Source organism: Metopolophium dirhodum, chromosome 4 (genome assembly GCF_019925205.1).
Source record: "Metopolophium dirhodum isolate CAU chromosome 4, ASM1992520v1, whole genome shotgun sequence".
NCBI lineage: Eukaryota > Metazoa > Arthropoda > Insecta > Hemiptera > Aphididae > Metopolophium > Metopolophium dirhodum.
Genome location: NC_083563.1, coordinates 9,346,925 through 9,360,509, shown reverse-complemented (window position 1 = coordinate 9,360,509; position 13,585 = coordinate 9,346,925). Strand labels below are relative to the sequence as shown.

The window sequence follows — 13,585 nt, the reverse complement described above, 5'->3', positions numbered from 1 at the left end:
TAATAATTATTACAAATATTAATATTCAATAATAAATATTTTTTTAAATTATTTTGTATGATTGGAATAATAAAATGCAAAAAGTTATAATAGGATAACTTAATAAGATATTATATTATGTATTACATATTATATATAATATACTGTAAGTTTGTAACATAATGCATTTTAATAGAACGTTTAAAGATATAAATAGACAAGAAACAATTGACAAATTTTAATTATTTAATATTAATTTGCTACCTATTTTCCTTTCATAATTTTAGCTCCATCTAGGATCATGTTACGAAACTACGTGCTAGCTCTTTTGGTGTTTATTGATTGCATATCCTTGTCGCCGGAACACAGTGCAGCATCCTGGTTTCATTTTTTTTTTCATGCTACCTGTTTCAAATTTTTGTAAAACGCCCATTATTTTAACAATGTAGTTTTTGTTTTGTTTGTTGTGTCATTTTAATGTATTGAACGGATCGATTAAGTCTATAAATTTAATTAGTTCATAACGCACAAACGATTTTCGACGTCGTTATATTTATTATTAACTATATTATGGCGGTGTGATTTCTTTCGGAAGCTGTTGATCAATCATAATAATTGGTGCGTTTTTCAGGAAAGTAGGCATTGATTGGCACCCGTGAGAAAGAATCAGCGCGAAAAAGGAAGCGCGTGCCCGTGGCGAAAGTAGTCGAAGGTTGTCGAATGATAATATACTTAGGTATAGTATTGTGTTATTTTTTTCATCAAGTTCACTCGTATATAAAGCAGTCAGTCTCTTTAAACGGATACTAGTGTAGTTTTAGGTTCTCGACAGTTGCTTTACTTACTTGTAGTGTGTCTTAGCTTATTTTTGTTTACAATTTCCGTGATACATTACAACGCTGATCCTTGTAAATAAGATTCTTGTAAACTAACGTGATACATGCCATTGCGTGTATATATTATATTAGACGACTTCTAATAGTACAGTAAGTTTTAAAAAATGTCACATATATATATAATTTATGTACCTATACATTTACACATTATTCATGAGCTAAAAATACTCACCATTAAAACAATTTTTTTTAAATAATTTAAAAATCATATTTTATTTTATAAAATAAATATTTCTAGATATATTTGGATTATTTTCGCTATTTCACGAACAATAAACATATTATTAGAATTTCTATATTTCTGAATATCAAATATATTCATATAATCATATTGAAAATTGAGAAATGTATAAGTTTCTACATAAAATGCTTACAACTTTATACTTCGAAAAATATATATACCTACCTATATAAATATATAATATTTCTGGATTCAAATTTATAGTATTATTAAATAATTACAAATTGTGATTTTTCCTTTTTGTTTATGTTTATTACTATTGTAATAGCTATATACCTGAATACATTTTTTTAAATTTTAATTGCATCAATTAATTTATTAAAAAATAAAAAAGCTGATGAATAATGTAGTTTAAATTTTAAAATCGTAGTTTATTATTTTTATTTTATTACATAATAATATATTAAATGTATAGTTGGCGTACAAATGAATGAATAATTAATTAATTAGTTAAAAATATGTGTGTGTGTATGTGTATAAATAAATACTCGTGAGGTCTCGGGGTCAAAATAAATCAAAAAAAAATGTTAATTGAATAATTTTGAACATTTTATTTTGGAAGTTTTTTTAGAACCAGTTCTTTGTAGGATCTTTGCTAATCTTTGGTAAATTCATCTCTGCTCAGAATCATTTTCCAAATGCATTGATGTTTCAATGAGTTTAAATTAATAACATTCACAGTAGGTAATAAACTTTAGGTTCACCTATATGGCTATATGCTGACTATATTTTGTTACTTAAAGAACTAAACTATTTACATACTTCATAGTTCAATAGGTATTGAACAAATAATTTAATGTTAACCTGTATATGAGTTGCAATGAATCACATATTCAATAATCTAATAATCTACGCTTTCACTACCTATAATATTCAATTAATTAAATAACAATTTAGAAAGAAAATAACTTGGGCAAGGTACGTTTGAAAATTAAAAATTACTTTTAAATACTTTTTTTGCCACAGTTTTTAAAAAATTCAAATAAATTACCTTTTTGTAAAGTACAACTTGTGTCCAATATATTATATAGTGGCCACATTAGAGCATGACATCTTTTGAGGCTTTTTAATATCTTATGAAAAAGTACAAGCGTATTTTTAATATGTTACAAACAAATGCAAGCGTATATGCGCATGGAAACAAATAGGTTTTTTATTAAAAACTTTTTTAATAAGATAATTACATTACTCAACAATTCTAAGGGGGTATAATGAATCAATTTTAAATTCTTCGATCAATATAATTTAAAATGTTTACAATAATTATTGTGTTCAAATTGTTTTCAATAATATATTTTTTTAGAGAGCCGTTTATGAAGATTACAAAAACAACATGAAAACAATTAAAATTAATATTTTATACACCAAAATTAATTGTTGGATAAATTATGAAATGGGATTTTTATAAATTGAAATAAATCATGATGACGAATAATTCTCCTACGACCATAACGTGTAAAGAAGGGTCTCCGCTCAGACCATGTAATGATGATTTAGAGGTTGGAAACACAAAAGTCAATGAGGTGACAAACAATGGATATTTCGGGAGACAGTATCAAAAAGTACCCGATGTACGGATTACATCACCTGACGAACGACCATCCAAGAGCAAGTTTCGTGTCCGTGACGTTAGCCCTATACAAGTGCCTAGACATAAAACGAGCTCTACGTGTTATCGGATATTGGTACCCGAAACAAACACGGAAAAACTAGTACTTTTCGTTTGTCTTACAGTGTTTTTCACCTTACTCGTCTCGTTGGTGTATTTTTTCGTGAAAATAGAATGCACATTTGGAGCTAAAGATCAAAAATGTAAAAGTAAGTATATATGTTACGATAAATTTATTGATTTCATCATTAAATACAACATTTACGATATAAAAACTAGGTAATAAATTGACTAATTTCACCGGTGAAAAATATATACATAATAATATATCAAATTCATTTTCTAATTATAATTCTAAATTATGAAAGAAAACTAGTGGAAACATTTGTTCATACAATTGTTTTATTATTATTTAAAGTTTTTTCATCAACTATCTATTATGCAATAAAAATGTAATTGTGATTTTGAATACACGAGATTTAAAATGTATTAGCATTAATTTTTGAAAAAATTATTAACTTAAAAATTAAAATGTATTATGCGCATGTTCACAATACATTTTTGTAATGCAATAATAATTGATCCAAAATTTATCAGGATAAGAAGTATTACTATAATTACAACCCCTATAGTCGCTTCTATAACAGTCTAAAGAATGTCCACTATATTTTGTTTATATCATTCAAACAATTTTATCGGAAGTAAATAAAATAACCTTCAGTTATAATTCAGCGTTAAAAATTATTGCCGCCCGATTCGTACTTATAATATATTTCTATAAATTACATCAAGAAACCTTGCTTCCAGACTCCAGTGTCAAAAATTACAAAAGCATAACCACAAATAGCTATAAGGTTATACTTATACATATCTATAAAGTATTAAATCAAAACACACAATGTTGACAATAGTTCGAAAAAAACCCGTATCAAGTACATAAAGTGTACATTATTTGTCAAAATCTTTCATAATAATATGACTTGTACAACTTTTAGTCATTAAAAATGCCTATAGGACATCAATGCGACCGGTTTTAATTGACCTTGACACTATTAATATTAGCAATCATTAATCAATATTCAATAACAACGACATCTTACACTGATTATTATTATTAGATATTATTATATTTAAATAATATTTATAATAATTTCATTGTATTATTGTTTAATTATTATAGGTAACTGGTTCTCAAACAATGAACCCAACATATGTATGAAAGAAGAATGTGTTAAAACAGGTAGGTAAATATATTTACATATTAGTATATTACATTTATTTTTATAATTTTTATTATTAAAGATCCCCATCGAATAAACGAAAAAACACGGTGTGATTAGATTTTCTTGTAACAGTGTTATAACTTGTATTAATATTTAATACAACTCATCATTAAGGTTTTTTTTCAAATCTATTGAGTATTTGAGTTAGTATTTTAAATTTTAATAGAATGAGATTTATAATTTATGTACAATTTAAATTACATTTTACTATTAATAAAATACTTCTATAACACATTTTTACATAGGTAAAATTACTTAAATGAATTTTTAAAGTTAATTGACAAAACGATTTTTTTTTTCAAATACGACATTTATATTAATAAGTTTTATTACACAATGTATTGAACAATATTTCGTTAAATAATTTTAGTGTTTTATAGTTATGCTGTCTTACATTTTTACTTCTCCAATTAAGATTTAACATTAAAATCATATATATCTAAAATTAATTTATAGTATCTCAAGTACTGTTATTAATTCTCTTAGGTGTTTTTTTTTTAATTTCATGAATAAACAAAGGTAGGTAGCAATAAAATTAATACTGTACTGCCAATTGAGGTCTAAAATAAAAAAAACTAGGATGCAGGTAATTAGTTAATTATTTGTAACTGGTTGGATTAACTATATTATATAAGGCACATAGTAACTGCACTATATTGCATTTATTTTTAGTGAAATAGTTTTATCTTAATGTTCCCTATTATTATTAAAAACAAATAATTGTAATGTGTAATGTAATGTATAAATATTATGTGCAATTATTTTTATCATTATTCATTATATATTTTATAGCTGCTTCATTATTGTCAGCAATGGATCCAACAGCAGATCCGTGTGACGATTTTTATCAATATGCTTGTGGTACCTGGGATAAAAGGCATTTAATTCCTGAAGATAAAAGCAGTATCAACACATTTGAAGTGCTTGCTGATCGATTACAAGTTATTTTAAAAGGTTAGTTGTCCATATAAAAATTATTGATTTCTAATTTAAAAATTAAGTATTGTATTTTGTAATTATACCTACTGAAATTTTAAGGAACTGTATTATTTACAGCGTGATTTGCCAAATATATTCATTTTATTTTATACTTTGATTCTAATTTTTGGTATTTTTAATATAAATCAAGACCATATATTTTCAAATATCTATTTTGATTTTATATACCATTTTTCTTGTGGTGATAAAAAGTTATTTTAGATTCTGAGTGCGGCAATGAATGTGTTGGTTTTAGAATGATATTGTAAACCGGTATTTTTGATAATTTCGTTAATTTTATTTTTGTGTTATCACGTTTTGGAGCAAAAAAATGTTTTCAATAATCAACATAGAGTGTGGTTTCTGATGAGAAATTGTATCTAGTTGGTACTATAACCTATAGGGGTTAAATCCCTTTAGAAAATTCCAGTTATATTTAAAATAAAATTACTTAAGTAAGATTTTTTTTTAAATATAAATGAATGATTGAAGTAGATATTTTGAAATTAGTATTTTATTAGCTAAGCCGCTTGTTTGACATTTAATACAAGATTTCCTATCAGTTTTCTAAAAATATCTAAAATAAAATACAAAAGCACAATCCATTTTTAATTAGACGTTCAAAGTTTAAAAAAGTTTTACGTAATCGAATATTCAAATAAAGAACTACGATTTTTCCTCTAACGATTTTATATTGATATTTTATTTTAATTGAAACTTTTTAGCATTACGTATATTATTATTTTTATCTATGTCTACATATTGAAGTTTTCAAATTATTTAGACAAATTTTAAGGTTTTTATATCACGCAACTTTTCACATTTTTCTAGAGCGCGTCGGTATTTACTTATAACTTATAAATACATAACAATAGTATAATATGTATTATAAAACACATAATCAGGACATCTATTGTTAACAATATTTTTAAATCCTTGGATATAAATGGACCGTTCGTCAAAAGATTAAAGATTATTATTATTATATATTGATTCCTTAGTGGTTGAAAGGATTCAATGCAATTTTCTATAATTTGCTGCTTATTCTCTATAGGTTCCTTGTCCTCCATATGATTATGACTCTATCAGTAAAGTTTATACATTTATCTAGTCATGTTCATTCGAGACATATTGCAAATATATAATTTCTTACTAAGCTTTTACCGAACTCAATTGAAAATTTTAAATTTTAAAGTTCCACCTCGTCATACTATTCCCATTATTTATCACATTTTATTAATTTAACTATTTATTATATTTCAGCTCTTTTGGGTCATTTTTTCATATTTTTTCGATATTTTTAATAACTTTCGTCAGTCAAAACTTTGTACATATATTTTATGAGTTAATTTAGATTCTGAGAAATCTATTTTGAGTTGTGACAATCTAATTCTGTAGAGGTGTAATATTATTTATTTATTTATTTTTATATTTTTACGCCAATCGGCAGTTAACAATGATACATCATTAAAATCATAGCATCTACTCTCACATCTTTCAACCTACCTATTATAATTGATTATTATCCTTAGTACCTACAATACATAGTTTAATAATACGGTAATTACTTACTGATAATTATACTACTAAGTTTTAATTTGTTATAAAATGAGGAACAACTAAAATATTACGTAGAAAATCTGAATTTTGAATTTTTTTCTTATAAAACTTCGAAATTTAAGTTCTTTTAATTCAAATTTCAAATTACTAAAACAGCTTCAACCATACAGAAATATAAATTACTTAAAGCTTTATTTTAAAATTTAAAAACAAATGTATATATTTTATTAAAGTATTACGAGTAGTAGGTATTAAAAAATAGTGTATAATACAGGCCCTATACTTGTATCTATACATATCTTTAAATGTACTTTTTTTATTTAGGTCTTCTGGAAGAATCAGTAAATCGACTTGACAGTTCAGCAACAATTAAAGCAAAGCTATTTTATAAATCATGCATGAATATTAGTAAGTACCTACCCATATTATTTTGAGGGATTCTGAATATTAAATTTAAACATATACCCCCTTGAGTTTAGCTCAAATCAGACATATTGGAGACATGCCTATTCGCGAGCTCTTAAAATCAGTTGGAGGCTGGCCGGTGATCGATTCAAATTGGCGACCACCTGATTACAGTATTGAAGTCTTGCTCGGTCGATTGAAAAAAGAATTCAATGAAGGAATCATAATTGAACCATGGGTTGGGCCAGATGATAAAAACTCTTCTGTAAACATCCTTCAGGTGCGAAAAAAGTAAGACATTAATGTAGTCGCATCTACATAGTAAGACCAAACAATTAGACAATAAAACAATATTATTATCGTATTGGCTTTTACATTTATGCTTAATTAAGTGTTAAGTAAAGAATATTATTACTACTGTTATTACCATCTTTTTACGTTTTTTTTTATAAAATTTAGTTGGATCAAATGCAACTGGGACTACCAAGCAGAGATTATTTCTTAAAAGACAGTAGCGCTGAAGCACTACAAGCCTATCATAAATATATGTCTGAAGTAGCTGTGTTATTAGGGGCAAATAAGTCAACAGCACCTTTTGAACTATTAAAAATTATTGAATTTGAAATTGAAATAGCGAATGTGAGTACATTTAGTGTCTATTAACTACTTTATGTTTTAAAATGGTTTAATGTTAAATTATTATAATATGTAGATTACACAAACGGAAACCGATAGACATGACACGACTGGCACATATTTAAAACTTCCACTGAAAGATTTACAAAAACATGTTCCAGAATTTGATTGGCAATTATATTTGAAAACTATTTTGCAAATTAAACTTTCTGACCAGGAACCTGTAGTGAGTTATGCAATGTCATACTTTACACAACTCGGTCATCTATTAAAAAAAACTGACAGGAGGTATATTAATGACTGAAAACTAACGGGAAACTATTATATTTTGGTTCTTGATAACAGGACAATTTAAAATTTATTTTTTATAGGGTTATTCACAATTACATTATCTGGAGACTAGTTCAAAGCACTGTACTTCCGCATATGATTGATGATTTTCAGTACAAAAGATTAAACTTTAAGAAAATACTTTTAGGAATTCTTAATGAACGGAGTAGGTGGAGAGATTGTGTTGATTGGACCAATAAACGACTTGGGATGGCAGTTGGTGCTTTATTTATAAGAGATAATTTCAGCTTGGAGAGTAAAGTACGATTAAAACTTAAATATTTAAAAAAAACTAATTTGAAATATATTTTACAATATGAAGTAGAAAATATACGGTTTTATCATATATTTTTAATAAGGTGACTGCTATGGATATGATAGAATCAATTAGAGAAGCATTCAATGAACTTCTAAATGAAAACCATTGGATGGACGAACAAACAAGAATAGTGGCCAAAGCAAAGGCGGATGCTATGAAAGAACGAATCGGATACCCAGAAGTGCTAACAGATCCGGACGAGTTGGAAAAAGAATATATAATGGTATATTTCAAAGGTTTAGGAATAAAATCTTTTCCATTATTTTGAATTTTTGTATATTATTAGTTAAATGTCACCGAAAATCAGTTTATTCTTAACGTGTTCAATGTGTTAAAATTCGACGCTTATCAAAATTTAGAAAGACTAAGAAAACCAGTTGATAAAGATAAATGGTCAACAGAACCTGCAGTTGTTAATGCATTTTATAATCCGAATAAAAATCATATTGGTAAGTTTAATTTACATATAGTCAGTAGTCATAACATATTATGTAAATGTATAATACGTAATAAGTAATAATAAATTGGATTTTAATTTATTAGTCATTCCTGCTGGTATTCTTCAACCTTTATTTTATAGTCAACATTTTCCTAAATCCTTAAATTACGGTGGGATCGGCGTAGTAATCGGTCACGAGATCACTCATGGATTCGACGATAAAGGTACCTAATGGCTAATGTTTTTATTGCCTAATGTCAAAGTATACCTACCTCGTTTGCAGATAATTAATATTACTTGAATATTTCAACACAATTTAAATTTCTGTTTAAAGGTCGGCAGTTTGATAAGAATGGTAATATGATCGAGTGGTGGGATTCTAAAACAATATATACGTTCAGGGAAAAAGCTCAGTGTATGGTGGATCAGTATTCAAAGTACAAAATGCAAGAAGTAAATTTACACGTTAATGGACGCATGACTCAGGGCGAAAACATAGCTGACAACGGTGGACTTAAACAGTCATTTCGGGTATATATATTTAAAAACTTTGTCAGTATAGGAGTTCGGATTTGAAGGCAAATGGATTTTTTTACGGACAGGATAGAAAAATAATTCTAATGTAAAAATGTGTTTAATTTAATTTATAAAGTAATAGATAAAAATTTTTGATTTTTTTGTGTTTAATTAACGATTGATCATAATACTTTTATACAAATTTATGGTACAAATCAGCAAGAGCTTGAAAAAACGATGCGTATGGTCGATGTTATGTTTAAAACTTTAAAATAACCTTTAATGTGCTTTATTATCGACTATCGAGAAAGTATTTGTGTAGGAAAAAAAATTTTAGTCCCAACTGTCAACTTTCTTCCGAAGACAATTTATCTAAGTATATGGTAATGAATTTTTTTTAAATAAAAATTAGTCGATTTGGTTGAAACCTGTTAAATTTTTTAATTGATTTTTTATGTTATATATTATGTATATAATATAAAGGCTTTTTTTTGTCCCTTTTCACATTTTAAGTGATTTTTATTATTTATATTGCCTTGAAATCCAACGTATTATAACCTCGATATATAAATACGACTATAATATGACGTGATGAGCGTATTGAACAAAAGTGGTACCTAAAACGGTGCGAACTCACAAATTATATTTGATAATATGGACGGTTGTTGTGTACCTATATAAAGTGTCCAGTCTATAATAGAAACTTTTTAGTAGACAATAAAATGTTTCATTTCCTACAATCTTAATCTATATTGTATAATATGAAAATTACTAAAAACTAAAAAGTGAATTGACGCTCTTCTCATATCGACCGTCCATATCTTAGAAACACATATATTGGGAACCTTACAGCAAAAATAAATTGTTTTCAGGCCTATAAGAAATGGGTGACCAAACATGGAGAAGAACCATTACTTCCTGGTATTGACATGACACACGACCAACTGTTCTTTTTAAATTACGCGCAAATCTGGTGTGGTTCAATGCGACCAGAAGACGCACTGACTAAAGTCAGATCCTCCGTGCACTCGCCGGGGCCCACAAGAGTTTGGGGTCCCTTGTCGAATTCCGATGATTTTGCCAAAGCATATGAATGTCCGTCTGGATCTCGAATGAATCCCGTCGATAAGTGCATTGTTTGGTAGAATTCGTTACTACTAGGTTATGTTTACATTTCATATCTGAATTCTATTTGTTTTTGATCAACCATTAATTTTATTCCCACGACATTTTAGCTGTTTACTTGTAATACAGGGCAAAGTGCGCGTAAATCATATCATATTAATAATAGACAAGTAATTTGATAATAGGTTTATCATTCACTATGCTAATACTTTTATCTGATATTCTGACTATTGTAATAGTATTCATAAATCAAAAGTACCTATTACGTATAAATTAAAAGTTAAAACTCGATACACCATCGACTATATTTACTACAACTTAACAATAAATTGCTTATAAATCACCAAAACACTTAACTTTTTTTTGATGAATTAATTGCAAATGCGTATTTAATGTAGGTATTATTTGCCTTGTATTGTAGTTTGTAAACAGACCATCAACATATTTTAAATTTAGATGTAGGATTTTTTAAACGTGTGCGTGTTTTGAATTGATTTATAAATTATATATATAAAGTAGTGTGGATAGTAATGAGAACTATTAATTCAATAACTTAATTCATTTTTTGGCTAAAAATAAATTTGAATAGTAAGGTTTGAAAATGATTCCTTATTAATTTGTTTTTAATTTAATTGTGTTTAGTTATATTTAACGTAATCTGACTTTTAAAATTTTCTTTGTTTATAAACTCTAATAAGGTAGTTGTTATAGTAGTTATAACAGTAGGCACTTTTTAATTTTTATTAATAATAAAGATAATTTAGTACAACATTTAAAATAGGTACTGAAAATCCGAACCTTATTAATAATAAAAGATTAAATCAATACATGTTAATCGATGAAAAGTGTTATCTGAGAGGACATTTTAATTACCAAATAGTATAAATATGACCACAAAAGAAGAAACAATTGAGGGTAAAGACAATCACGGGAAAAGGATTTCCAGGGGTTATTATAAGTGCCAATATATTATATGTTTACTTATTTTTTAAGTTAGGTAAAAATATAACTTAATCAAAACATTAGATTTAAAATATTTTAAAATGTTTATGATAAATCAAATGCACAAAATTAAACAAATTTGGGTCTTAGCTATTGGTAATTATTGTTGGTAATTGGTAGATAAAATTTTAATGTTTTCAGATGAGTTATAATAATACTTATAATATTTTATTGTAATAGTTAAGTGTGAATTTGCATATAATAATAATAATAATATAAATATTATATTAATAATTGTTTTCTTCCAATTTTGCCAGAGTATATTTATTTTGTCATTAATATTTAAATTTAAATGTTATTTTTACATCTACTTTATTAATAACTGATAATGAAACTAATTTACCTACTATTTGTGATCTCAATCTTAAGTTTCAATATATTATGTTTATTATTAAAAAAAAAATACTTATCTCATGATTAAATACATTTTTTTACTAATTGTACATGCACTTTTATGACTTAATTAAATATAACCATATATATATTAAACCTATATGTTAACAATTCTAGTATGTTCATGTTGTTTTCGACATCTCAACCTTTAAGAAAAATAACAAATTGTCCGCTTTTAATACATATTATATACATTTATGTATTATGTATAAAAATAATATATTGAAAAAACTTCTGACGAATGTTTTACAAAATGATAATATTGTCTGTTGTATTTACTTTTTAGAAACACACCTATATACAGTTTACATATTGTTTGCGTCGCGCGTATTAATTAATTAGAGATGATTTCCGTTTTTAAATTATGAATGTTTCCTCTATCTATTAAAAATTCCATATAAATTGAGTTTTAATTCTATATGTTTGTATGAAAATCGTAGTGATAAATTTCTCCACTAATTTGTGATATCGCATTATTATGTAAGTTATGATAGATTTGTAGCTTAATAGTTTAGTAGGTGCCTTACTGAATATTGTAAAACTGTTACTATTATTATGGAAAAAACGGATGGCCAATGTAACTAACGATTTAAAATCCCAAATTAAAGATACACCGCCTCACATAGTCACATGTAAGTTCTTCCAATTATTTATAATTATAAATTATATTAACTTTAATCATGTATATTGAGGGTGTATACAATAGGTGTCCGGTGTAGGATGTTAATTCCACTTAATATGTTAAATATAGCGAGACAATGAGACAAATAAGACAATATTGAAGTCTCTTGTGTTTCATTATAATATACGAATGGATAATTTAATATTAATTATACTTTTACTAACCTACCTGAAGCTATTATGCTAATAAATTGTTGAGATTAACAATAAATTATTTAAATATTAAAAAAATATAGTACAACTTTGATACATTTGCTAATTATTGCTTTACAGCTCGCGATCACAAGCCACATGTTGTGTTTCTACCTATACTGACCATAATAATATAATATAGGTACCTAATTATTTAAATTAAAGTATAATACCTAGGTTCAAATTCAAAGTTTATTAATGAAAGCTATTATGCAATCATACGAAATACTGAACACAATAACAATAGACGGAGGAGTTTACGTGACACATTGACACTGGATTTTCGAGTCCCTCAACAAAACAATAATGTATTTAATAAACTTGTATTTTCTTATTTTTAGATAAAGATATCTAACAATCAACGAAATAGCAACTCGTCATTACAAAAAGTTTCACTCCAAACTGCACTCGAACCAAAACCCTCTAATTTCCCGCATGTCCTCTATAACCATCCCCAACAATCCTCCGAGGAGGTTAAAAAGAAAATGGCCAAGAGACGCTCTTGCCTAACGGTCTCCATATTATATGAACCCATCAAATTAAATAGGAGGTACTGTTGATAGACGGTTTTCCCCCCTCAAGACATTCAAGTCATTTTAATTACCTATGTTATCAAATTTACTTATTGTACAAATTGTATAGATTGTAAATATGCTTAAATAAATTAAATATAAAAAAAAAAAAGATTAAGATATCTACCATATTTTAATCTCTTAATACGCGTCGGAGCCGGTGCGTTTTTTAGTACAAAAATATTCAATATTTTTTTTTTATTTAAAAATAAAAGAACATTTTGCAGGTCGGATCAAAGCCCGATTTTCAAAGTTATAATTATAGAAGCTAAAAATATGCTATTGAATAATGCACAATATTTGTTCTTTTTAAAACGTATTTTTGTGCCACTATTTAAAGTAAAATGAAAATTAGGCCTTTGATCGGTGTTCCCTTCTTTTAAATAATAAAAAAATTAACGAAACCGACTCCTACAGGGCGTGAGAGTT

The 13,585-nt window shown here is 26.5% G+C and overlaps 1 protein-coding gene across 2 annotated transcripts; it reads left to right on the top strand.

The window, feature by feature from the left end:
• The first annotated feature begins 287 nt into the window (after window positions 1-287).
• Window positions 288-12,719, top strand: LOC132943421 (neprilysin-1-like). Of its 2 annotated transcripts, none has more exons than XM_061012409.1 (14): window positions 288-715; window positions 2,420-2,934; window positions 3,906-3,965; window positions 4,801-4,962; window positions 6,871-6,954; window positions 7,026-7,231; window positions 7,411-7,590; window positions 7,664-7,875; window positions 7,959-8,178; window positions 8,277-8,459; window positions 8,523-8,685; window positions 8,780-8,899; window positions 9,010-9,206; window positions 10,064-12,719. In XM_061012409.1, the coding sequence occupies exons 2-14, from the start codon at window positions 2,538-2,540 to the stop codon at window positions 10,334-10,336; spliced, it is 2,457 nt and encodes an 818-aa protein (XP_060868392.1). In that variant the 5' UTR covers window positions 288-715; window positions 2,420-2,537; the 3' UTR covers window positions 10,337-12,719. The 2 variants fall into 2 exon arrangements, with proteins under 2 accessions (XP_060868392.1, XP_060868393.1); XM_061012410.1 differs by lacking the exon at window positions 288-715 and adding an exon at window positions 727-965.
• Window positions 12,720-13,585: the final 866 nt, after the last annotated feature.